The sequence below is a fragment of the Microtus oregoni genome, unplaced genomic scaffold (genome assembly GCF_018167655.1).
Source record: "Microtus oregoni isolate MIOR12 unplaced genomic scaffold, Mior012 000008F_ref0000371, whole genome shotgun sequence".
NCBI lineage: Eukaryota > Metazoa > Chordata > Mammalia > Rodentia > Cricetidae > Microtus > Microtus oregoni.
The window spans coordinates 26,015,917-26,043,866 of NW_024543067.1; the positions used below are offsets into that span (position 1 = coordinate 26,015,917).

General features: G+C 44.4%; 1 protein-coding gene across 2 annotated transcripts; it reads right to left on the reverse strand.

The window, feature by feature from the left end:
* Positions 1-371: 371 nt before the first annotated feature.
* On the reverse strand, positions 372-26,390 carry Cfap300 (cilia and flagella associated protein 300). Of its 2 annotated transcripts, XM_041657652.1 has the most exons (7): positions 26,281-26,390; positions 25,969-26,050; positions 17,647-17,722; positions 6,600-6,766; positions 5,275-5,447; positions 2,938-3,004; positions 372-1,714 (listed from the first exon to the last, which is right to left on the reverse strand). In XM_041657652.1, the coding sequence occupies exons 1-7, from the start codon at positions 26,388-26,390 to the stop codon at positions 1,586-1,588; spliced, it is 804 nt and encodes a 267-aa protein (XP_041513586.1). In that variant the 3' UTR covers positions 372-1,585. The 2 variants fall into 2 exon arrangements, with proteins under 2 accessions (XP_041513586.1, XP_041513587.1); XM_041657653.1 differs by lacking the exon at positions 2,938-3,004.
* Positions 26,391-27,950: the final 1,560 nt, after the last annotated feature.

Genomic DNA, 27,950 nt, shown 5'->3' on the forward strand with positions numbered 1-27,950 from the left:
CCGAGTGCTGGGATTAAAGGCGTGAGCCACCGACGCCCGGCTTGTTTTTGTTTTTCAAGACTAGGTTTTTCTTTGTGTAACAGCCCTGGTTGCCCTGGAACTCACTTTTGTAGACCAGGCTGGTTTCAAATGCAGAGGTTCATCTGCCTCTCCTCCCAAGTGCTGGGATTAACAGTGTGTGGCACCACCACCCAGCTAGCAGCATTAAACTGTATACTTGGCACCATTGTACACTCAAGATACGTTTTAATTTTTATAATTTTCAAAACAATTTATGAAGGAATCTCCTACATTTTACAGAGAATGTCACTTAGGAAAGAAAAGTTAAGCAATCCCCTCAGGGTTACGGTGTAAGTAATGGTAGACTTGAGAATACAAGGCCTAGCCAGTTTTCAGGGCCTACAACTGTCACCCGGCACCTGGGATGTAGAAGCAAGGGGTCAGGAGTTCACAGTCATACTTGGCTATACATCAGGTATGAGGCCAGACTGGGCTACATGTGACCCTGTGCCGACATACCTTAGTGGATAGAGCAGTTGTCTAGCATGCATAGAATGCTGGGTTCCACTGCTAGTTCCACTGCTAGCAACACCACCTCCAATGGACCCGCAACATACATATCACTACTATGTTTCAGTTAGAAACTCTATGGCAGCCAGAGATTTAACTTGTTATATATTAAGAATTTATAATGATTTTTAATTGAGGATTTTAAGTGAAAAAAATGAAGCAAAAGAATTCTCTGTTTTTCCTACGTGTAGAGACATAAACCTTCCTTTTTCTTTTCAAGCCCTGGCTGTCCTGGAACTCATTTTGTAGACTAGGCTGGCCTCAAACTCACAGAGATCCGCCTGCCTCTGCCTCCCAAGTATTGGGACTGAAGGTGTGTGCCACCACACTGGAAATACATATACCTTTCTGGGATGATAAAAATATAATTACATGAACTGAAGTTTAAAAATTGTATTAATTCACATTAATGACTGGTAGTGGTGATGTCTAATGTTTCTATTCTAAACCAGAATTAATTAGTTCCCCAAACAAAGCACACAGAGCAAGGCCTGGTGGTACATGCTTGCATTCCAACACTAAAGAGGTAGAGGCAAGAGGATCAGGAGTTCAAGACCAGCTTCAGTTGCATAGGGAGTTCAACGCTCACATGAGATACTTCCTCAAACACTAAAACCAATTTTTTAAGTTAACTAAGTAATTAATTGATTAATTTGGTTTCTGAGACAGGGTTTCTCTGTGTAGCCTGGCTGTCCTGGAACTAGCTCTGTAGACCAGGCTGGCCATAAACTCACAGAGACCTGCCTGCCTTTGCCTCTCAAACAATTTTAAAAAATAGGAAATTGAGACTGGCTCCATGTTGATAGAACAAACATAAACTGTGACGTTCTGCTTTGTACAGGCTCCACCAGGGGTTCTTGTGTGAGTGTGCCAGGCTAACGAAGAGAAAGGCACTTTAGTGTTTGCTTTCTTCAACTCGACATAGTCTTTCCAGCTGCTTCTGACGGATCTGCAAGAGCACATCTGTCTGTCTGTCAGTGCTGACGAGGAGACACAACAGATGGCACAAACCAGACTAAGCCATCTCCCCCACACCATAGCAATGGTACAGGACGTTCACGTGACGCTTGATGGGGTCCACGACGAAGTAGGAGAACGTCTGCTCATGCTCCTTAGCTGAAGGGTAGCACAAGCCAGCAGAGTCCTGAAAAGATGACAGGCCTGAATTTTTCAGTGTTCAACCGCATTGAAGTCTTTGACTGTCACACATTTTTCTGCCCATGGCACACACCTTTAACCCCAGTTCGCTGGGGGCTGAGGCAGGAGATCAAGTTTGAGGCCAGTGTGGAATGCACAGCAAGATGTCTGTCTCAATAAACAAGAATCATTAAACATACCTAAAAGTTTTTGAGAATAAATTGTCAATAAACCGCCAACAGTTGTACTAGCAGTACAAATCCATTGTGCGCATGTATCCCAACTCTTGACTCTGGCCTCAAGGAGTGGCTAGTGCAATCACATGCTTTCCAGTTGCTGTTCTGTTGTGCTTTGTGTAAGTGTGTGCCCCAGGCTGGCCTCAACTGATGGATTCTGCCTGCCTGCTGGGATGACAGGTGTGAGCCATCACTGCTGGCTTTTTTCTTACTTGTGTTTTACCATGTAGACCAGGCTACACTAGAGCTCAGTAGCCCTCTGCCTAAGTCCCCTGGTGTCCCTTCCCCGACTCTATCAGGTAGTTTCCATGGACCACTGAGCTACTCGGTGAGTGAAGTGCCTGCCACGGGTGCTGTTTGCTTTTGTCAACTTGGCTCACACCTAGGAGAGGGGATCTCTATTCAGGAATTACCTCCATCAGATTGCTCCGTGGGACATTATCCTGACTAATGATGGATGGGAGAGGACCTAGCCCACTGCAGGTGGTGCCAACACTGGGCAGGGTCCGGACTGCACAAGAAAACAGGCTGAATAAGCCACGAGGCTTGTGCTTGTGTCTCGGCTTCCTTGACAGTGGACTGAGGCTTGGACATGTAAGGTGAATAAAATAAAGCCTCTCTTCCCCTCAGCTGGATTAGTCAGTGTTTCAGCACAGCAGAGAGCAAACAAATGGAGAAGCTCATCCCAGATGTTGTTTGGGGAGGACTGTGGAAGGAGTCTGGATCATTGGGCTGGGAAAGCCCTTAGTGCTCTTCATAGGGCCTTGGAGAAGAGCAATGAGGGAAACCAGTCAGGGACACTCCTTCAGTCTCTGCTTCTGCCCTGGCTCCAGGTTCCAGCCCTGACTCACTCACTCCCATGAAGCTGTACCCAATAACGTTAGAATGTTATAGAATAGTCAGCAGAGGCATTGTTTCTCCCGGGTATAACAGTCTCTGTACAACACAAACATAGCGGCTCCATCTATGAGTAATCAAGAAGCTCAATACTCACGTAGGCCTTCACTTTAAAGACGGAAGAGGTAATTTGTATTTCCTTGGTTCGAGGATGTTTCCGAACACTAAGAGGAGGGAAAAAAGGCACATTTAAAACATAACAAGCCTGGGGTCTGGAGCGATGGCTCAGCGGCTGTGAGCACCCACTGCTCTGGCAGGGGATCTGAGCTCAGTTTTCCAGGATGTGCATGGCAGGCTGCTTACAAACATCCAGGGAATCTGATACCCTCTTCTGGCTCCAGGCAGCAGGCAGACACGCAGACAAAATGCCCTTATAATATTCTTAAAAAGAGAGTGATTGCTGCTTTGGCCGAGGATCTGGGTTTGATTCCAGGACCCACGTCACTTGCCTCGTCAAGCCAACACCCTTTCCTGGCCTCCTTGGACTTGCATGTGTACACACACAGATAAATCATAAAAAAGAGGCATCATCAGCTTAGCTCCTCTTTTCATGAATGGTTGTTACTCTTCAGGGCTTTTTAAAATTTAACACACCAAAATGTACAAGAGGGCAATGGGGAGAAGACAATCAAAACACATTGGACACACGTATATTAAATTATCATCATAAAGCCTATTATTATGTATGATTCAAAGCTACCAATAGAACCTTTGTAAATGTAAAGGAGTCTGCAGGAGGGTTCAGAAAGAAAGAGCATTTCTATTTAAGTTCTAAACTGTTTGTTTCAAATACCTCAGTGAACCCTTCCTTACCACACACAGCAGTGAGACATTCCACAGACTCCTGTGGCAGCAGAATGGTAGTGTGGTAGCGTGTGCACGGCTGGGGTGCGGAGAGCCTCCGTCTCCTGGGCTCACAGAGTGCACTGCCTCGCATGTTGGGTGCATATTCCTGAAAATGCTTTCTTTTTATTTCCTTTCTTTTCCCTAGCATCAGTGTAGAGGTCAGAAGTCACTCTGTGGAGTCTGCTCTCCCCTACTCCCTTTCCATGGGTTCCAGGACTGAGCTCAGAGCTCAGGTGGTTTGGCTAGCTAGCATGGTTACCTGCTGAGCAGCTTGCTACCTCCGTGTTTCTGTGACCTTTTTTCTTTTTCTTTCCTTTCTTTCTCGTTCTCTTTTTCTTTTCTTTCTTCCTTTCTTTTTTTTTGAGGCAGAGTTTCACTAAAGAGCCTAGGCTAGCCTGGAATCAGAATGTGTAGACCAGGTTAGCCTAGAACCTGCAGTGATCTTCATACCCTTGCCTCCTCAGGGCTGGAATCAGTATGTAGACCAGGATAGCCTAGAACCTGCAGTGATCCTCATGATTCAACCTCCTCAGGGTTGGAATTAGAGGCATGGCTCCCAATTCCTAATCTTGAAATTATGTTTTTTTTTTAAAAAAAGATTTCTTTATTTATATTTTATGTGTCTGAATGTTTGCCTATATGCATGTATATATACCATACAGTGCCCAAAGAAGCCAGAAAAGGACCATAGGTCCCCTGGAAGTGGAGTTACAGGTGATAGTGAGCTGCTATGTGGGTGTTGGGAACTGAGCTGGGTCCTCTTAGAGAGCAGAAGACTCTCCCAAGTGCTGACCTTCTCTCCAGGCTCCAGTTTATAGTTTAATCTTCATTTGAGTTTCAGAAAGTAAGGAAGGGTGGGAAGGAGGGAAGGTGAGCCTTAGAATACTTAAAATTCACTACCCGTCTTTGGGATTAATTTGGGAGGGCAAAAGATTACATCTAAATTAAAATCCTTCCACTTCTTTTGAATAAAGGTTTTGCACACATTCTCTTTCTCTTTCTCTCTCTCTCTCTCTCTCTCTCTCTCTCTCTCTCACACACACACACACACACACACACACACACACACGAGCAAAGTCACACATCCTTTGGGATCACTTGTGTTCCTTTGGTATTGAAAAGAAGGAGGCCGGGCAGTGGTGGCGCACGCCTTTAATCCCAGCACTTGGGAGGCAGAGGCAGGCGGATCTCTGTGAGTTCGAGACCAGCCTGGTCTACAAGAGCTAGTTCCAGGACAGGCTCCAAAACCACAGAGAAACCCTGTCTTGAAAAAGCAAAAAAAAAAAAAAAAAAAAAAAAAAAAAAAACAAAACAACTGATAATGACCCAAAAGACAAGGCTGCTACCTCAATGGTAGAATATTTGCCTATAAATCAAGGTCTTAGTCCAATACCAGCACTGGCACGAAACAAACAAAATTGAAAACAAAAACATAGACATAAAATCTTCTGGCCTGGAGAAGAGAGAGGCAGGCTGCAAAGGGCCAGTGGAGTCGCCAATACGAACACAAGCGATGCTGGGTAATTCCACCAGGGTAAACAAAAAGGATTTTCTCTACTGGGAAGAATTTACACACTGAGAACATTACCTCACCAGATCCTTATAGATCAGCTTCGCTGTCTCTAGATACGGCTTAATCATATCTTCATACTGACAAAGGGAGCCTCCAAGGCAGAGATGCTTAAAAAGACGGAACAGGAACTCTTCCCTTTCCAGTAGGCTGAAGACTTCATATTTTTCAGAGTCTTCCATGAGCAAAACCTAAGATGATAAAAATCATCTTCAAGCAATGCAATGTATAATACAGGGTTATGATTTTGAGCTTTTAGAAGCTTGAGGCCACCCTAAACCACACAGTGAGTTCAAGGTCAGCCTGTGCAACAAGACTTCCCTCTTTTGCAAAGGACTCAGGCTCAGTTCCCAGCACCTGTATGGTGGTTCACAACCATCTGTAACTCCAATACCAGGGGATCCAGACCTTGTTTGGTCTTCATGAGCACTAGGCCCACATGTGGTGCATACACATGCATACAGATAAAAGATTCATACATATGAAATATATCTGTTTAAAAACCAAACTACTGCTAGGTGATGGCGGCGCACGTCTTTAATCCCAGCACTCAGGAGGTGGAGGCAGACAGATCTCTGTGAATTCGAGACCAGCTTGGTCTGCAAGCATAGAGACAGGCTCCAAAGCTACAGAGAAACCCTATCTTGAAAAACCAACAAAAAACCAAATTACTAATATCTTTTTTTCTTTTAATTCTTGGGCAGGGTCTCCTGTACCCCAAGCTAACCTTGAACTACACAGATGAGGTGACCTTTAACCCAAGGGCTAGGCTAATAGGCATGTGCCATCACGCCATGTGTATGAAGTGCTGGAGATCAAACCCAGGGCTTTGTTCACGAGATTAAATATTCTCTCAACTGTGCTATGTCCCAAGCTCCATTTTTAGTTTAGTTTTGTTGGTCTTACTTTTGAGATAGGTCTCCCTTTGTAGCCTAGGACTGGCCTTGAACTCCTGATTAGATTCCCTGTCTCTGCCTCCTGAGTGCTAGGATTACAGGCATGTGCCACTATTATCAACTTTTTAGGCATATTCTTAATATCCATTTGATGTAGAGACTGATAGGGACGACAATAGCTCATCATTAAACAGGCCGGAGTTTCTCTGCTGTTGACACACTGGGCCTGATACCTGTCGGGAGTGCGGGAGTGACGTCCTGTGCACGTGTAGCGTCAGCCCGACCGCCACAGTCTCGTCAGCAGTCCACATCAGTCCACATCAGTCCACATCAGTCCACCCTGAGAAGGTCGACTAGCTAGAGTGAACTCCAGGTTGAGCGGCTGAAGGTCCTTTCTCCTTTCCTTCCATAAACTCCCACTGTGAAATTTTAAAACTCTGTACTTACTTTTCTCAGTTCATCTGAAATGAGAAAGGGATCGCAGAAAGAATCCAAGCACTTGACAATGTGTCCACTCTCTCGAACAATATTTTCACTGTATAACCGCTGGAAAAATGACATTGAAAGCTGTGTGCATGGGACATTTATAGCTTCAATTTTTTTTACTTCAGTTCCTGAAAAAGATATTTTGTAAAGAATGACAATATAAAAGTGAAATTTAGTGATTTTAGTTATTTCTAAACTTTTAAAAAGATATACTTTTATCTTTTGTTTCTGTGCAATTGTGGTGTCTGTGTGTCTGCCACCTGTGTGTAGGTGCCCACAGAGGCCAGAGGCAGCACCGGCGACCTGCAACTGGAGTAACAGGTGATCGTGAGTCATGGGACACGGATTCAAATTCCATCCCTCCATTTTTGTTTTTGTTTTTTTGAGTCAAGGTCCTGGAACTCACTATGAAGATGAGGCTGGCCTCAAACTCATGGACAGTTGCCTTTTCTCAAGTGCTTTGATTAAACTTGTGTGCCACCATGCCTGGTCCAGCCCCAATTTCTAAAACCAACCATTATGCATGGATTCTAAGGAGTAACCAAACACAACACATATCTTAATGACTCAGTGGATAAAAGTGCTACACAAAGTCATGAATTAGGTCCTTGAACTACCATGAAAAGACAAAACCCATTCCCAAAGTAGCTTCTGTGGCACACTCGTGTGTGCGTGCGCGCACACACACACACTACTACTACTACTACATTAACCTGAAATAAAGGTTAGGGACTAGAGAGGTGAGTTGGTGGGTAAGAACACTTGCTGCCTCTTCCCAAAGACCAGTATTTGGATTCCAGCACCTTCCTCAAGTGGCTCACAACCACCTATAACTCTAGCTCCAAGAAGTTTCAGTAGGTACCCTACCTCAACACACAGATATAAAACAAAAATAAATCTTCTTCATTTATTTAGGTGTTTTGGTTTTAATAAAATAAACCATAAAAAGAGTTTTGAGCCAGGTTGGCTAGTGGCTGTAAGGCCAGCATCCAGGACAGTAAGCCAGGAGGATTGCCACAGTTTGAGGATGGGCTGGGCTGCAGAGCAAGTTTTAAACCAGGGCTTACAGGATATACGTAAAATATATATTATTTCAGAACTAGGTGAGTATAAACTAGCGTAGTGGTTCTCATCCTTCCTGACGCCGCGACCTTTATATGGCTCCTCAGGTGGTGGTGACCCCAGCCATAGCATATTTCATTGCTACTTCATAACTGTAAATATCCCACACAAACAATATCTGAATGTGATATATGATATGAAGTGGTCTTTCCACCCTAAAGGTCTTGACTCACAGGTTGAGAATCAGTGAACTAGAGAATGCTTAATGCAAAAATGCTTTGTGTGTTTAGTAGGGGGTTTGTGACTGTGTGTGTGTGTGTGTATGTGTGTGGTGTCATCAGGACAAGGTTTCACATAGCCCATGTTAACTCTGAAATCACCATGTAGCTGGGGATGAGCTTGACCTTCTGATCTTCCTGCTTCTACCTCTTCAGTGATGGGATTACAGGTGTGCACAGGATTACAGGTGTGCACAGGATTACAGGTAGGCACAGGATTACAGGTATACACAGGATTATAGGTAGGCACAGGATTACAGGTGTGCACAGGATTACAGGTAGGCACAGGATTACAGGTATACACAGGATTACAGGTAGGCACAGGGTTACAGGTAGGCACAGAATTACAGGTAGGCACAGGATTATAGGTAGGCACAGGGTTACAGGTATGCACAGGATTACAGGTATGCACAGGATTACAGGTATACACAGGATTACAGGTGTGCACAGGTTTACAGGTAGGCACAGGATTACTGGTAGGCACAGGATTACTGGTAGGCACAGGATTACAGGTGTGCACAGGATTACAGGTAGGCACAGGATTACCGGTAGGCACAGGATTACTGGTAGGCACAGGATTACAGGTGTGCATAGGATTACTGGTAGGCACAGGATTACAGGTGTGCACAGGTTTACAGGTATACACAGGATTACAGGTGTGCACAGGATTACAGGTAGGCACAGGATTACAGGTAGGCACAGGATTACAGGTAGGCACAGGATTACAGGTGTGCACAGGATTACAGGTAGGCACAGGATTACAGGTAGGCACAGGATTACAGGTAGGCACAGGATTACAGATATACACAGGATTACAGGTGTGCACAGGATTACAGGTAGGCACAGGATTACAGGTAGGCACAGGATTACAGGTGTGCACAGGATTACAGGTAGGCACAGGATTACAGGTAGGCACAGGATTACAGGTGTGCACAGGATTACAGGTATACACAGGATTACAGGTATGCACAGGATTACAGGTGTGCACAGGATTACAGGTATGCACAGGATTACAGGTATACACAGGATTACAGGTAGGCACAGGATTACAGGCATGCACAGGATTACAGGTATACACAGGATTACAGGTGTGCACAGGATTACAGGTATACACAGGATTACAGGTATACACAGGATTACAGGTATACACAGGATTACAGGTATACACAGGATTACAGGTAGGCACAGGATTACAGGCATGCACAGGATTACAGGTATACACAGGATTACAGGCATGCACAGGATTACAGGTATACACAGGATTACAGGTGTACACAGGATTACAGGTAGGCACAGGATTATAGCCATGCCTAGCTCTAGTCAGTGCTGGGGACAGAACCCAGGGCTCCTACAGCCCGGCATGCCCTCTACTGAAATGCATTTGTCAGAACTGCCTAGAAAACTTTGTTCCCTGGCCTTCTGGCAAAGATCAAATGTAGAATTGCCAATGAAAGCATAAGATTCCTTCACATAAATTTGGATTTCCATAAGTTTGATAACACATACATATAAAGCCAGCACCCGAGAGGCTGAGGTAGACTAGCATTCTCAGTCAGCTACAGGGCCAGTCTGGGTTTCAAAGTGAAACCCTGTCTCAAAATAGGTAGGTATAGGTGTGGTGGGGTAGTTCAGAAAGACGGCTCTGTGGTTAAGAGCACAGACTGCTCTTACAGAGAAACTGAGGTCAGTTTCTGGCATCCACAATGGATGGCTCACAAGACTATGTAACTCCAGCTCCCAGGAGATGTGACAGCTCTGACCTCCATAGGCACACACGCATGTGTACACACACACATACACATACACAAACACACACACACACCAAACCAAAATGCGAATGGTTGGTGCAATGAGTTAGTGGACAAAGGTGTTTCCTACCAGTTCTGATGACCTAAGTTCAATCCACATGGTGGAAGGACAGAATGACTCCTGCAAATTATCGTCTGGCATGTATGCACACATAAAGACACACTGACTAAATACACGTTAACAAGAGGAAGCTGAGCACTGTTGTGCCTTACGTCTACCACCGTCACTTGAGGGAAAGGCAGGAGGACAGACATACACTGCAAGTTCCAACTAGGGCTGCATAGCGAGGCCTTGTTTCAGAAAACAAAACATCAAAACCAAAACAATAATTTAATTAATGATTATTTGTAAAGTCTTTGAAGATGCCTTGAAAATATTTTTTCTTCATTACAAAGTCTCCCATGAGATCTCGCTGACAGTGTGTAAGACACAGACACTTTTCCAAGCCAAGGTCACACTCAAGGCAGGGCTGGTCACGTCATCTTAGACCAGAAGGGAAACGTGGAACAACCGCACTGGGGCCCAGCCGCTTTTTGGTTTCTCTGTGCATCCCTGGCTGTCCCAGAACTCACGCTGTAGACCAGGCTGGCCTTGAACTCACAGAGATCCACCTCTCTCTGGCTCCTGAGTGCTGGAATTAAAGGTGTGTGCCACCACCGCCTGGTGAGCTTGGCTTCTTTTATATCCCTAGCTCCTCCCTCTTTGAGTCCTGGTCCCCACACCACACTTTTTCCTTAAATATATCTTTTAAAAATAGTTATTCCTGTTAGTACACCTTAAATTACATAGCCATAAAGATTAAGAAAAATATTTTTATTATCGCCTCAAACAGCTTTCCCTTTCTTTTACCTACACCAGTTTGGTACAGTGTTCTTTTGTCTTCTGGCTACCTTGTTGGTTTTAGGGAGTGCAGGCAGGGCCCTGCACATGAGACTGCGCAGTTCCATCTTTGGGCCCCACTACTGCATTGCTAGCCTGAGAAATGCCAGGGCTTAGAAGTAACCCTGGCAATTGTTTGCCTTTCCTGCTTTGACTCCACCAGGTCATGCTGGAACCTGTTCTTGCAGGTCATGATCCTGGACGTGGGGACAAGAAAGATGCCTGGAGCCAGGAACTATGTGTTTCAATGACTTCAAAAGCTGTGCTCCTGAGAGAAGCCCTTCTAGTTTTGAGGCCCAATCCTTTTAGGGAGCAGATGAGGCAAAAAGCCTACAGACTATGATGGGATAACTCTGGATGCTTCCGAAAGACTGAGGGGTAGTGAAGAGTCTGGCAGCTCCAGAACATGGGCTGGTGAGCACAGGGGAGAGGTGATGGTGGTAGGGTGTGTGTGGAGACAGTTTTGTAAGTCAGGTAGTCCTGGACTGGCAATGCCGTGCATCTACCCAACCCAGCCAAGGGACTACTGGTGTGCACCCCCACTTGCCTAGCATGCCATTTTAATAAGTCAAACTTACTAAATTCAGCCTAAACCCCTTAGTCTAAGTTGTGGAAACGGCATCTACTATGGACTGATGTCCATCACCTCAGAGTTCAGAGGATGATGGCCTAACCCAGTGTCATTGCATTCTGAGCTGCAGCAGCTGCAAGGTGACTCAGCACACAGAGTCATCCGGGGCACTGGACTTTAGGTAAGACAATTCAGCCAATCGGATTTCGTCCCCGGCTCCTAACTTCAGTTTCCTCACATGGAAAGTACTATTCATTCCACTTCAAAAGACTCCAAATTTGAACTCGTTCAGGTTCAGAGTTTCATCTAAATGTTCTAAAAGGTAAGACTGAGGTACACTTCATTCTGAGGCAGAATTTCTCTCTATGTAAACCTGTTACACGAAATGTATGTTTCTAAAGTACACTGGTAGACCAGGCAGTGGTGGTACACCCTTTAATCCCAGAACTCAGGAGGGAGAGGCAGGAGGATCTCTGGATTCGAGGCTAACCTGGTCTACAGACTGAGAAACCAAAAATAAAATATACTGATGAGATGAACACAGGACAGCCATTTCCACCCTCAAACCAGATAAACAATTATTAGACACCAGGTGAACCAGTACCTAAGGTTTCTGTTTACTTGGCCCCAAGTTCTGTGTCTGGGTGGCCCAGTCTCTGAGAATAAGATTAGAGGCTGTCTGGTCTGGTAAAATGACCTCTTACTGACATTTTTTAGACGTTTTGTTATGGGGCTGGAGAGATGGCTCAGTGGTTAAGAGCATCACCTGCTCTTCCAAAGGTCCTGAGTTCAATTCCCGGCAACCATATGGTGGCTCACAACCATCTGTAATTAGGTCTGGTGCCCTCTTCTGGCCTGCAGGAATACACGCAGATAGAATATTGTATACATAATAAATAAATAAATATTTTAAAAAAAAGTTTTGTTATGGAATATTTGTACACTGTGTGAAGGTGTATCGCTGTAATTGGTGTAATAAAAAAGCTGAACAGCCAATAGCCAGGCAGGAGTTATAGGTGGGACTTCTAGGTAGAGGGAGGAAGTAGGGGGAGGAATCTAATTGTGCCAGAGAGATTAGAGACAGGAAAGAGACAAGGAGGAAGCAGGATGGGTGGTCCATGAGATAATGTAGATTAATGGGAATGTGTTAATTTAAATTATAAGGGCTAGTTAGAAATAAAGCTAAGATAAAGCCAAGCTTTCATAATTAAGAAATCTCCGTGTCATTATTTGGGAGCTGGCTGGTGGGACAAAGACTCTTTACAAAGATTATTTTTTAAAAATTGTGTGTTGTGTGTGTGTCTGTGTCTGTGTGTGTGGATGTGGATGCAGGTGCCTTCAGAGGTCAGAGGTGTTAGATCCCCAGAATCTGAATGGCCTAGCATGGGTGCTGGGAACTAAACTCAGGCCCCCTGAAAGAGCAGTACAGGTTCTGCTCTGCTGAGCCCTGATTTACCTTCCGGATCTTTCCTTAACACACAGCTCATGTTGGCAGCTGAGAAACTCTATTGCCCAGCCCACAGGAGTAAGAAGTCCAAGAGCCCTTTAGATCAGCATATTTACTGATAACCATCCCATTCTACTTTTGGTTTCAGCTGAAATGACTGATAACTCCAGAGACACGCCCTGATCTCTTTATCAGATGGTTTTCCTAGCATACCCTTGCTGTTCTCTTCAGAACACGGTTTCTGGTGTCTCCCGATCGCAGGGCTATAAATGTTCACAGGCGTCCCTTTCCAGACTCCTCCTGCTTAACCATGCCTCCTTCCTGAGCTGCAGACAGCTGCGGTGGAAAACCACTTCCTAGCTTCCGTGAAGCCCTGGGTTCAAGCCCCAGCATGGCACAGAGTGGGTGTGCTGCTGCAAGCCTGTAGCCCTTCAGCACTCCAGAGGCTGAGGCAGGAGGACTGCTTTAAATTCAAAATTAACAGCCCGGCTGTTGAGACTCTAGGCAATCCAGACTGATTTTGGGGGTAGGGATATAAAGATTCCAAATGAAAACTGAGGGGAAAAAAAAGAAAACTGAGGGGGAAGACATCAATATACCAGAAAAATAACAACAACAATAAAAAAATGCAAAAAATGAGAGGAAAGGAAGCCAAGTTGGTAGAAAAGCATTGTTAGCATTCAAAAAATTCCTCTTCAAAAACATGAGTGCTGGGCTGGAGAGATGGCTCAGTGGTCAAGAGCACTGCCTGCTCTTCCAAAGGTCCTGAGTTCAATTCCCAGCAACCACATGGTGGCTCACAACCATCTGTAATGAGGTCTGGTGCCCTCTTCTGGCCTGCAGACATACACACAGACAGAATATTGGCTACATAATAAATAAATAAATATTAAAAAAAACACTTTCTCTAAAAAAACAAACAAACAAGGTTCATGGTTAAGAGCACTTGCTGCTCTTCCAGATCTCAGCATCAGTCAGGCAGCTCAGTGCCTCTAACTCTAGCTCCAGGGCAGCCAACACCCTTTCCCGGTTTCTGTGGGCACCTGCATGCACATGCACATCTATACATGTACATACAAATAAAAAACAAACCCAAGTGAAGTGTTTCTAATTTTAGAGTTCTTTTCCTACCTGTCAGGCACGTGTGGCATCTCAGAAGCTCTCTTTGTGCAACACTTTGTTTCACACTTAGAATAAAGTCTGCTGAGATGGCTCAGAGGGGAAGAAAGGGACCTGATGAGCCCAGCACCTGAGTTCTATCCCTGGGACCTTCCTGGTGGAAGGAGAGCCAACTTCTGCTAACTGTGCTCTGACCTATACACGCAAACACCATAAATAAATGTGATTTTTAAATTCAACAGCAAAAGCTCAGGGAACACTTGCTAGAGGCGGCAGACAGAATGCAGTGGAATGCTGTCCTCTGGACATGGCAGGACAGCTGCCCTCAGCTCCACACAGCTGTGCTTACCTGCACAGGACTGAGCTGGCTAAATCCCAACAGGGGTGCAGGGTGGGGGTGGGGAGCTAAGAAGGAGTTAGTCCCTGGGGGAGGGAGAATTCTTCTTTTGGGAGAACGGCCTTACTGGTAAGTTACCCATGCTCCAGGGCATGCCCCACACCCATGCACACCTGGACAGACTACTATTGGGCCTGGAGAGTTAGCTTAAAAATATAGAAACCAGGTGGTGGTGGTGCACGCCTTTAATCACAGCACTCGGGAGGCAGAGGCAGGTGGATCTCTGAGTTCGAGAACAGCCTGGTCTATAAAGAGAGTTCCAATACAGTCAAGGCTGTTACACAGAGAAATCCTGTTTCTAAAAATAATAATAATAATTTAAAAATCTAAAATACATTAAAAAGAAATTAAATCATTGTGGTTGTTTGAAAGAAAATGACCCCCAGAGGGAGTGCCACTCCTAGAAGGTGTGGCCTCGTTGGAGTAGGTGTGATCAATGTGGAGGCAGGCTTTGAGGTCTCATCCATGCTCAAACCATACCCAGCAAGTCAGTTCACTTCCTTTTGTACGAATTCTTTGAGCTTGCTCTAGCACCATGTCTGCCTGCATGTGGACATACTCTCAGCCACCGTGCTCCCTGCCATGATGATAATGGACTAAACCTCTGAACTATAAGCTGCCACCTCCATTAAATGGTTTTCTTTATGAGATGACATGGGCATGGTGTCTCTTCACAGCAAAAGAAACCCTAAGACAATCATGAAAAACAAAATAAATAAACAAAAAAACTTGAACTAAACTTGGGACCAAGTCAGGCCTTTCTGTGAAGCCTGACGGAGACTGCACACACTTCTGTGAACTGTTTTCTTTTTAATTTTTTAAAAAAGATTTTATTTATTAAGTATATAGTGTTCTGGCTGCGTGTCTGCTTGCAGGCAGACCCTAACCCTCTCCAGCCCACAGATCCTTTTTCTTTCTTTTTTTTTTGTAGAATTATAAAACAACTTTATTCATTTAATAATAGAGACTGTGACTTTTTTATGAAAAGTAACTTTTCCAATACAAAAATGATCAAAAAGAGTGATGTTATTTTACATACTGGAATATCCATCTCCTTATTGTCTAGCATAGTGCAAGCTGTGTTCTCATCTAATTTTACACACTGTTGTTATACACAGATCCTTTTTCTAAATGGAATTGTTGGGGAATATTATTTTCAGATGTGTGACTTTTGTTTCCGCTGCATTTGTTTACTCTGTGAAGTTGTGTTACTGTTCCTTGTCTAAAGCACCTGATAATGAAGAGCTGAACGGCCAATAGTGAGGCAAGAGCAAGGATAGGCAGGGCTGGCAGGCAGAGTATAAATAGGACTCTAGGAGGAAGGGGGACAGAGGAGCAACAAGAGAATGAGAGGAGGACACCGGGGCCAGCCACCCAGCTACACAGAGAGCCATGGAGAAAAAAGTAAAAAAAGATAGACAAATAGATAAAGGTAAAAGCCTATAAACAAAAGATAGTCAGGATAATTTAAGTAAGAAAAGCTGACAAGAAACAAGCCAATGCCAGACATTCATAACTAAGAATAAGTCTCTGTGTGTAATTTATTTGAGAGCTGGATGGTGGCCACCCCTCCAAAAAGAAAAAAAGCGTAAAACACCATTCAGCATGGAATGGCGTTACCAGTTCCACAGTTGAAACCTCAAACTTGAATCTAAAATATAGTATTCATGCTGGTTTTCAATGCAGTCTTTGGGGGAGATGACGGCACAGGTGGTAAAATGCTGGATGTGTACGTTTGGAAGAACTGGTAGGAATCAATTGTTCTCTGACCCCACATGGCATGCTGCATGGGCAGGCAGGCGCATGCACACGCGCGCGCACGCCTACACAACACACACACACACACACCAAATAAATAAATAGAATTTTCAAGGATTGTTTTAGTGTATTATTAAAGTGTCATCTAGAGAAAGGGTCTGCCTTTAAGAAGTCATTTCTCTATGATTTGTTATTCTAAACAATTCCAGGTTAGCCAATTCCTGTGAAAATCACGTGTGAGCTGCAGCTGTACCCTGCCCAGGAATTCCCGTCATCGGACCTGTCCCGGGTAGAACTGGCCATCTCCCTCCCACACTCTCACGTCTATAGGAAAACCTGGAAGGTACTATTACAGTCTTTCACGATTTTTAATTATGTGACTGTATCTGTCCATGTGAGGGTGTGCATGTATGCACAGGTGTCATAGAGGCTACAGGTCCTGGACCCCCTGAAGCTGGAGTCAGGCTGTGATGCCATATATGGGCAACGAGACGTGAACTTCTGGAAGGGCACAGTGTCTCTTAACTGCTGAACAGAACCATCTCTCCAGCCCCTCTTTTTTGTTCCCTCCATCACATCTCTCTCCCTTTTTAATTTATTATTATTGTTATTATTATTAAGACAGGATCTCATATTGCCCAGGCTGGCCTCAACTTGCTAGGTATAAACTCTGATCCTCCTGTCTCTACCTCCCCAGAGTTGGGATTACAGGAGTTACAGGTGTACTACTATACTTGGCTTTATATGATTGTCTAAGTTAGGCTTTCTGTTGCTGTGAAGAGACACCATGAGCATGGCAACTCTCATAAAGGAAAACAGTTAGGGGCTGGAGAGATGGCTCAGTGGTTAAGACCACTGCCTGCTCTTCCAGAGGATCTGGGTTCAATTCTGAGCACCCACACGGCAGCTTACAATTGTCTGTAATCCAGTTCCAGGGGATCCAACACCTTACATAGACACAGCAATGCAAATAAATAAATCATTAAAAAACAGAAAAACATTCACCAGAGGTGGTGGCTTACAGTTTCAGAGGTTTAGTCCATTATCTTCATGGCAGGGAGCATGGTGGCTGGTTGTCCGCATGCAGGCAGACATGGTGCTAGAGAAGGTTCTAAGAATTCGTACATCTTTGATCCACAGACAATAGGAAGTGAACTGCCTTGTTGGGTATGGTTTGAGCATGGGTGAGACCTCAAAGCCTGCCCCCACACTGACACACTTCCTCAAGTAGGATCGCACCTACCCCGAGGCCACACCTCCTAGTAGTGCCACTCCCTCTGGGGGTCATTTTCTTCCAAACCACTACAGTGCTGCTGGAGACTGAACCCAGATCTTTGTGCATCACTCAGGATGCGGAGCTGCATCTCCAGCCAGTATCCCTTAATGTACCAGTGACCTCCTGAGAGCCCTTTCTTTTTACTCATCTCAATGTGAACAGCGTTAGCAGAGTAAATGGAAGGTAGAGGGTGTATATTTTCTAAACTACTGAGAGAAAATCGCCCTGATGTGCTACGCCAGGATGATAGCAGATTTCCAGGACAGAGACGCAGGGCGAGCGTGCTACAGCTGGTCACACATCATGAATGTCTCAATTTGTATATTAGTGACACAAATCACTAGTAATAGTTGCTGAGGCAAACTTTTATTAAAATAGTTAACTTGGAAATACGAAAATTAATTTTCTTTACCTAATGTGGTCCACTGTCCAGAAGAATCTGAAAGTAACTGCAAATTTGGAATGACATTTGGGTCTTTGAAAAAAGCCTAAAATACAAATTTCAAGGGAACATGTTAGAAACTTTATCATAAATAAACTTTTGAAACAAAATTAATAAAATATCATTTAATGTAAAGAAGAAAAGCTCTGCTTTAATTACTGTTTTGGTTTTTTTTCCCGAAGGTACTGGGCATCAAACCCAGGACTTGTCTATACCGAGCAACTGCTCACTCCCGAGCTATTTCCCCAGCCCTTGACTTTTCGACAGTGTCTCATTATGTAGCTCAGACTGGCTTTGAATTTGCTTCGTATTCCAAGTGTCCCTAAAAACCTCAGTCCTCTGGCCTCAATACTGCGTGCTAGGATAACAGGTATAAGCCATTATGTCCAGCTTGAAGGACTTTGTGTTTTTTTTTATTTTATTTATTTTTATTTCATGAACATTGGTGTTTTGCCTGCAAGTGTATCTGTACGAGGGCATCAGATCTCCTGGAAAAGAAGTTACAGACAGCTGTGAGCTGCCATGTGGGCTCTGGGAAATGAACCTGTGTCCTCTGAAAGCGCAGCCAATGCTCTTAACCGCTGAGCCATTTCTCTAGCCCCCATATTTCCTTTTTTGCAACAGGACCTCATGTATTGAGGCTAGTGTTGCACACACATGGAACTCATGGTAACCTCAGGCTATCCCTGGACTCCTGAGACCCCTGCTTCTATCTTTTGGGTGTTGGATAAGGTGTGTGCCATTACACTGACTGGAAGAACTTTAAGAAAAAAGCTAATGAATTTTTTAAAAGAAACAAATGAAATGAAAACAAGGGACAGTGAGATCGTTCAGAGGCTAAAAAGCACAAGGCTTACGGCCCACGCCCAATGCCCAGGGTCCGTGTAGAAGGAAAGAACTGACTCCCAAAGTTGTCCTTCAATGCCATGTGTGCACGGTGGCACACGCTCAACTAGCACATGAACATGCACACAGACAATGATGGAAAGTTCTTATTTATTTATTTATTTATTTATTATGTATACAATATTCTGTCTGTGTGTATGCCTGAAGGCCAGAAGAGGGCACCAGACCTCATTACAGATAGTTGTGAGCCACCATGTGGTTGTTGGGAATTGAGCTCAGGACCTTTGGAAGAGCAGGCAATGCTCTTAACCTCTGAGCCATCTCTCCAGCCCCCAATGGAAAGTTTTTAAAAGAAAGAAATTAAACAGATATGAGGCATGTGCTTACAATCTTCAGCGCGTAGAAGCCACGTGGAGGCAGGAACATCAAGAATATAAGGCAGCCCTGTCTCATACCCTGAGTGCCACTGTTTAAATGCTATAAATAGAAGTAGACCAGCTGACTTGCAGCAGTTGACCTAAAGCCAATCAAAATGTGTTTAAAATAGATTTTATAAAGATATTTTACTTTATTAGTGCACACGAGCATTTTGGGTCTGTATGTATGAAGGTACCCCAGAAGAGGTCACTGAATCTTCTGGAACTGGAGTTACAGGTTGTTGTGAACCACCATATGGGTGCTGAGAACCAAACCCAGGTCTTCTTCAGTAACAAGTGTTCTTAATGCTAAGCCATCTCCAGCCCCTAAAATACTCTTTTTAAATGTTCATTAGTGTTTTGCCATGGGAAGTTTCAGATCACCTGAAACTGGAGTTGCAGACAGTTGTAAGCTGCCATGTGGGTGCTGGGAATTGAACCTGGGTCATTTAGGAAGAGCAGTCAGTGCTCTTAACTACTGAACCATCTCTTTAGTCCCCAAATACTTTTTATAAAGGCCTCTTAAGGTTAGGAGCACTGACTACTCTTCCAGAGGACCCGGGTTCAATTCCCAGTACCACATAGCAACTCACAACTGTTTGTAACTGCAGTTCAAGGTGATCCTACATTCTCATGCAGACATGAATGTGAAAAAAAAAACCCCACCAATGTACATAAAATAAAAATTAAATAAAGGCCTTTTAAGTAAGTCAAACCAATTCTTTAAAAATTGAAATTACAGCTATATTCATAAAAATGAATTAAAGAGTTTTGTCGGTTTGTTATAGAACTGACATCAGCTGGGCGGTGGTGGCACACGCCATTAATCCCAGCACTTGGGAAGCAGAGGGATCTCTGTGAGTTCGAGGCCAGCCTGGTCTACAGAACTAGTTCCAGGACAGGCTCCTAAGCTACAGAGAAAAACAAAAAACAAAAACAAACAAACAAAAAACCCAAAAACAAAAAACTGACATCAAGGCATCAGAAGGGACTTCCTGTATATCAACATTAGGAAAACTGATGCACTTTCCTAAAATAGCAGCTGACTCATAAACCAGTTTGCAGTAGCAAATTTATACAGATATCAAAATGCACACAAAGATTAGATGAACTTGTTTGGAGCCATGAGAGAACACACCCACCCCGTAGAGCCGGCATGCGCCCACCCACATCTGCTAGGGTTGGTGGGATGCAGCCATGGTCTAAATTCTGCTCCTGAGATGTTCATGGGAGCATGTGCAAGCTTCTGGGGAAACTGCAAAATAAACAACTTGTCACTGTTTACATGGAAAAGTCCTTCTCATTATCGGGTACATCTGATAGAGCTCTCGTTAGACCCTAAAGTGAGATTTACAGCCAACGAACTAGAAGACAGCTACCCAGATGCACCCAACACTAAACTTACTCTCCATCTTTTACATGTTTAAGAGAGTAATATATAACTACTATAACAGACTATAACAGAAACCTGGGATTTGTCCAACATGTTCCTTTCTCCCTACTCTCAGAATCTTTGTCCTTACACTTTCCTCAGAAGTATGTCTCTGAGTCACTTTTAGGGTTAGTCTAAAATGAGGGCCTCCCCAAACACTGTCCAGAAGGCAACCACAGTCCTCATGATACTGCCAGTGCAGAAACCACACACTGTCTGGAGGTGTTGCCAATTTTGTTTCACTATTTCCAGACTCTACACAGAGCAATCAGCCTTTTACAAACTGCCAAACTGACATTAGTGTTTTAATTATTTTTCTTCGAAAATAGGGCTTTACAGCTGGTATGGTGGCACCCAATTTTAATCCCATCAGGTAGAATTCTGAGTTTAAGGACAGTTGGGTCTACAGAGCAAGTTATAGGACTGCCAGGGATACACAGAGAAACCTTTTGTACAAACAAACAAAAAACCAAAAAGGAAAGAAAACAGGGTTTCACTATATACCCCAGGCTAGTCTTGGAGTCACATTCTTCCCACCTTAGGCTCTGGGTGCTGGGAATCTAGACAAAAGATATCATGCCTGGTTTTAATTACTTTATTAAAAAGGTACTTTTGAGCCAGGCCTGGTGGTCAAGCCCTGCTTGGACTACATAGTAGAAGGAAAGCTGACTCAGTGGTTAAGAGCGCATACTGCTCTAGCAGAGGACCTGGGTTTGGTTCCTTGCACTCAAGTCGGCAGCTCACAATCTCCTGCAACTCCATCTGCAGAGACCAATTCCATGGGTGCTACCTACCTGAACATATGCCCTCTACACACAGATACACATGTGTAAAAACTGGCTGCAGAGATGGCTCAGTGGTTAAGAACACTTGCTGCTCAATCGTAAGGACTGGTATACTGAGCATAGCCCCCATGTAAGATGGTTCACAAAGCATGCAACTCAAACTTCAAGGGACTCAATATCCTCTTCTGGTCTAGGCATAGGTACATACAATAGATACACATAGATATAAATATAGATACACAGACACACCCATAAATCTCATCATTTTGGTTGTGAGCTCTAGTCTTTAAAAGCTAAGCCATCTCTCCTGCCCCACAAATAAATCTTTAACAAAACTTCAAAGAATCGTATGCACATTTTTCAGTGCCAGAGATGGAACTCAGGTCTCCGCATATGCTAAGTAAGCACTCCGCCACTGAGTCACTTCCTCGGCTCTCCAGCATTTTAGTTATTTGTTTGTTTTAGACAGGGTCTCTTGGTGTAGTCCTGGCTGTCCTGGAATTCACTATGTAGATCAGGCTGGCCTCAAACTCACAGAGATACACTTGCCTCTGCATTCTGAGTGCTAGAATTAAAGGCATGCGCCTCCACACTGTGCTGTGGGATAATGTTCTTGAACACTGTAAAGGTTTGTCACTCATATTGGTTTAATAAAAAGTTGATTGGCCAGTAGCCAAGTAGAAGTATAGGTGGGGTAAACAGACTAAGAGAATTCTGGGAAGAGGAAAGGCAGAGAGCCAGTCACCACCCAGACACAGAGGAAGAAAGGTGAGAATGACTTACTGAGAAAAGGTACCAAGCCAAATGGCTAAACACAGAAATGAATTAGGGGTTAATTTAAGTTGTAAGAGCTACTTAACAATAAATCAGAGCTAATAGGACAAATAGTTTATAAATAATATAAGCCTCTGTGTCTTTCTCTGGGACTGAATGGGGGCAGTACAAGGCAGGACTGAAACTTCTGTCTACAACACTGGATCCCCAATATTTAAACTATGAATCTTAATTGGTTTTTGAGATGACCTGGTCCAAAGGTGACCTTGAACAACAGATTCTGATCCTCTTGCCTCCATCTTCCTAGTGCTGGGATTATAGGTGTATATCACCATGCCTGGTTTATGTAGTATGGAGATGCATGCTAAACTAGTATCCTACCACCTCAGCTACATCCTTAGCACAAGAAGAACTTTAAAATGAGAAAGAAATGTGATGTGGGAGGGTCTTCTGTCAATGTGTTACTTTCATTGGTTAATAAAGAAACTGCCTTGGCCCTTTGATAGGACAGCAGCTTAGATAGGCAGAGTAGACAGAACAGAATGCTGGGAGAAAGAAGCAGATTCAGGCAGATGCCATAGCTCTCCTCTTAGGCTAGAATCTTTTCTGGTAAGCCACCACCTCGTGGTGCTACACAGATTATTAGAAATGGGTTAAACAAGATGTGAGAATTAGCCAATAAGAGGGTAGAACTAATGTGCCAAGCAGTGTTTAAAAGAATACAATTTGTGTGTTGTTATTTCAGGTGTAAAGCTAACTATGCTGGAGCAGGGCGGGATGAAAAGCAGGCCTGCTCGTCTCCTCACTACAGAAATGCTTGGGGTTATGGAAAGAAATCTATTGAATTTTATGATTAAATATTGAACCTGCTTAAGAGCTCTACTGAGCAACCAAAAAGAAAAAAAAGGAAGACATGTACTCCTTCTCTCCTGGCAATAAGTGACCCTCCCTGCTGTCCCAGGACATTTTCTACAGCACCTATCAGAACACTATTTCAGTGTCCTGTGGAACCTGGTTTGTTGATACTGTGTGTGCCTTACAATCTGGGAAGAGGTCTTATCTTACTCCCGAGTGGGGTAAAGCATTAAAGAAATATTTAATAAATAAACAGGGATATTAAAAGTTACAGATGAGCTGGGGGAGTGGTTGCATGTCATTTATTCCAGCACATAGGAGGCAGAGGCAGGTGGATCTCAGTGAGTTTGAGGCCATAGTCTACAGAGCTAGTTCTAGGAGAGTCAAGACTACAAAAAGAAACCCTGTCTTTAAAAACAAACAAACACACAAAAAGTTATATATTAAAACAAAAAAAGTATCAAAGAAAAAAGCCAGTTGTGGTAACACACACCTTTAGTCCCAGGACCTGGACAGGCAGATCTCTTATTTGAGAATCACACACCAGGACTGGAGAGATGGCTCAGCCGTTAAAGGCTGGGCTCACAACCAAAAATTTAAGAGAAGCACACCTTTGGTCCCAGGACTTGGACAGGCAGATCTCTCAGTTTGAGCCCAACCAGGGCCATACAGTAAGAGCCTGTCTCAAAAATAAATAAAAAGAAAAAAATTTACAGCATTCCAAAATTCTGGTCTTAAAAAAGTTAAGTATGCTTAGATGGCCAGGGACTAGAAGCTGGACAGCTCAGAGACCTAGGGTAGACCAAACAGTACTGACAAGAAAAAATAAATGATTCCTAACAATATTCTGCTATATTTATAGATTGATAAATATATAGCACAGTTGACCCCAGAGAGGCTTCTTCCAGGAGTTGATGGGAGCAGATGCATCAAGCCATGGCCAAACAGTAGGTGGCATTCAGGGAACCCTGCGGAAGATGGGGAGTAAGGATTGTAGGATCCAGAGATGAGGACACCACAAGAAAACACAGAATCAACGAACCTGAACTCAGAGGGGCTCACAGAGACTGAACAGACAACTGCCTAGGCCCTCTACATATATGTGACAGTTGGGCAGCTTCGTGTTCTTTAGGGACTCCTAACAGTGGGAGTGGGGGTGTATCTGACTTTTCTGCCTGCTCTTAGGATCCGTTTCCTCCTACTGGGTTGCCTTACCCAGTCTTGATATGAGGGTTTGTGTCCATTCTTACTGAATCTTGTGATGTCATGCTCAGTTAATAGCTTGGGAGGCTTCTTTGTTTGTAAAGGGAAATGGAGGTGCAGTGGATCTGCAGAAGAGGGGATGTTGGGGGGGGGTAGCGCTAGGAGTGGAGGGATGGGAGGCTGTGGTCAGAATGTTTTGTATGAAAGAAGAGTAAGAAATAAAAATAGTTGAGGGCCAGTCCTGGTTAATTATCAAAATCTAGCCACAAATAAACTGAGACTGTTGGGGAATATTATTTTCAGGTGTGTTTTGTTTATGCAGCATTTGATTGACTGAGAAGCCTTGATTCTTTGCCTGTCTAAAACACTTGATGGTCCTAATAGAGAGCTGAACAGCCAGCAGTGAGGCAGGAGCAAGGACAGGCGGGACTGGCAGATAGTATAAACAGCAGGAGAAATGAGAAAAAGGAGGAACAAGAGAATGAGGAAAGGAGGAACTCGGGGCCAGTCACCCAGCCAGCCATGGAACAGGAAGGAAAGTGAGACATACAGAAGTAAGAAAGATAAAAGCTCAGAGACAAAAGGTAGTGGGGATAATTAAAGCTAGGACAAGCTGGCTAGAACCAGCCACGTTATGGCCAGGCATTCATAACTAAGAATAAGCCTTCGCGTGTGATTCATTTGGGAGCTAGATAGTGCCCCCCCCCCACAAAGGCAAAATAATAAGACATCATACAGCATCAGACATGTCATAATAGTATCATTACACTACAGTGGCATTATAACCCTATCACAGGTAAAGGAAAGTGAACAAATTTAAGTCAGTTCAGGCCCTTCCTTCCAGCTCAGAAAGTGTCCTCAGGAAGAGGGCCACTGCAGCTGTCAATGGTGTAGGATGGTACTAATCCAGTATGACTGGTGTCTTTAGAAGTAACGACAAGAACTATGGGAAACTGCCCAGCCAGAGCCAGCAGCAGGCAAAGATTCACCTCTACAGGTTTCGGCAGAGTGAACCACTTCTGATCTTCGGAATTAGGAGACTTTCTCTCTTCACTCTTGGCAGTGTGTAAGATGACCTGTGTTATTTGCTGGCATTCTTGCTAAGGACAGAACATTCTTCAAAGACCATCCTTTGACTCTTTTCTATCTCCAGCTATTGAGAAGTTTCTAGCATACTGTGGGCCTTCAAGAAGTGTCAGGGTGAATACATTACATGTGAACTATAAACTAAAGCCAATACTCAGAGGACAATGGCAAAAACAAATGAAGGTCACTGCACAAACCTAACAATACTTTCCCTTTGTCGGGTAAGAGACAACATTGAAAACAGTGGGGCTGGGTTTTAAGATTCACGCCTTTGAATGAACTTTGCCTTCTTCAAAGAATTCCTCTCCAGTTTAAGGCTTTTTCCAGACAGGCCATTGCTTGACACCTTTGGGAGGAAGTCCTGTTTGGGCACCATGTTGGGACTTGAGGTCCCCTTCTCAGGATGAATGTGACTTTCAGAAACCAGAAGTATTTAGAGTTAAGCTTAATAAAGTCAGAGATAAAGCCAGGTAACAGTACTTAAAAACAAGATGTACTTATTAAAAAAAAAATACCCCTCACAATGTTCAGTCAGAATTGGTAGCACAACCCTGTATTCCAGCACAGGGGATGCTGAGGCAGGATGACTGACATGGGTTCAAGGCCATCAGAATTACAGTGAGACTGTCTAAAAACATTACAGAATTGTAAAGTTATCTAAGGAAGAATACCAAAGGTAGGTAAAAGATGCTGTTTGCAAGGCGGTCGTGGTGGCCCTTGGGAGGCAGAAGCTAGGGGATCCGGGGAGTGCCAGGCCAGATACAGAATGAGACACTGTCTCAAAAGTCCCCTAAGAAACAAAAAAGAAAACCCAACCTGTACATTTTATTACTCCAAGAACATGTCATGGAGTATTCCCAAGAACTTCAGAAGAGATCCCTCCCCCCATACCAACCATGACGAAATCATCCTTCTGGTAGGGCTGGAACGTCTGGTCGAAGCTGAACGCCTGCGCCTGGATTCTGCCCAGCATGGACCTGGCAGAGGGGGAGAGTCAGTGGGCTGGGGCCGGAGTTTGGGAGCAGAGTGCAGAGTCCGGAGCCCGCATCCCTGAGCCCGGACCCCGGATCCCCGAGCCCGGATCTCTGACACTGGAGCGCAGAGCCGCATCCCCGAGACCGGATCCCTGAGCGCAGAGCTGCAACCCCGAGCGCGGCCCTAAGTCCACGGGACGGGAGCGTGGCCGCTCCCACCTCTCGCTCCTCACCACTGGCGGAGCCGACTGGTGATCTCCCGGGTGCTCAGGGATGAGAAAGTTCTCTGAGGCAGAAATCTGAAGTAGAAGCCACCTAGATAGCTCGACTCCCCAGCCGCCATTCTGCTTATGGCCACAGGAAAGCAGTAGCGGTTTCTATAGAGACAGAGCAGCAGGCGCCTCACCACGCTCGGGGGCGTGGCGTCGCTCTGAGGGGCGGGGCGCCGCTCTGGGGGGCGGGGCGCCGCCCGGGGGACGGAGTTGGGGCGGGGAGAAGACGACCTGGTTCCTTTGGCGCAGACGCCTTGCTACTGAGAACTCCTGGCCTGGCTGTTGGGAGATGGAGAAAAGTTGCCGGTCGCTCTCTGCTGACCGGAACTCAGTTACTCTGCCCCGGCCAGTGACCTAATATCAAAGTCTACGGTCTCAAACTGACAGCGTCTTTAGACGCTTTGCTGGAAGTAAAAATCTAATTAGGTTGATTTGATTTAAAAGACAAAGGGACTGCGAAGGAGAATAGTCTGCTTTTCCGTGGCAGACGCTTTCCTTTTGAAGTTGCATTTCAGGACAAAAAAAAAAAAAATCCCGCAGGCGCTACACCACAATACGCTATCAGTAAGCAAAGTACGTTTATCAGTTGAAAATCGCTTTCAGGAGCCAACTTTCAGATTTTGCCATAGGAGCTGGATAGGATTTAGGGGGGAGAATTTTTATTTATTTATTTATTTATATTTTATTTTATTATTAGTGTTTTGCCTGTATGTGTGTCTGTGTGAGGGTGTTGGATCCTGGAGTTAATGGTTGTTAGCTGCCATGTAGGTGCTGGGAATTGAACCTGGGTTCCCTAGAAGAGCATTCAGTGCTCTTAACCACTGAACCATCATCTCTCCAGCCCTGTAGCTAGGGGAATTAGTAAAGGTTTACTTTTTTCTTCTTCCTCTTGATCTTTAAAAACCAAGAGGACACAGACATAGAGATAGATCTGGGGAGGGAGGGCAGGAAGAGAGGGGGGGGGAGACTCGTTGCTTTTGCTGTTGCCTTGTCTACTATCTACTATTATGCCACAGTTTATCCTTTTGTGATATTATTACAATTTGAAGCTGTTAGGGATGCAGTTGTGAACATTCTTATATAGATTATTTTCTTTCTTTTAGTTTTCCCACCATTCACAAGTTTATAAATGTTTTGCTTGTTTTACTTATTTTTTATAATTTATTTTTATTTTATTCACATTGCATATGTCTGTGTGAGGGTGTCAGATCACCGAAACTGGAGTTACAGACAGTTGTTAGCTCCCATGTGGGTGCTGGGAATTGAACCTGGGTCCTCTGGAAGAGCAGCCAGTGCTCTTAACTGCTGAGCCCCCTCCAGTCCTCCAGTCCCTCCAGCCTTGCACTATGTGGGAGCTTGGTGCCCTCAGAGGTCAGAAGAGGGCTTCAGATCCCCTGGGCCTGCAGTTACCGACAATTGTGAGCTGTCATGTGGGTTATGGGAATCCCTGTCCCTTGCAAGAACAGAAAGTGCTCTTAACTGCTGAACCATCTCCCTAGTCCCTCATAAGTATTTTTGTAAAGGAAACAGAACGTTTTATTTATTTATTTCCAAGATACATAGAAAGGTTTTATTTGCAGGGGAGCAGAGATTTAATCAAGCAAGCCAAATCTCATGTCATCATCCTTCTC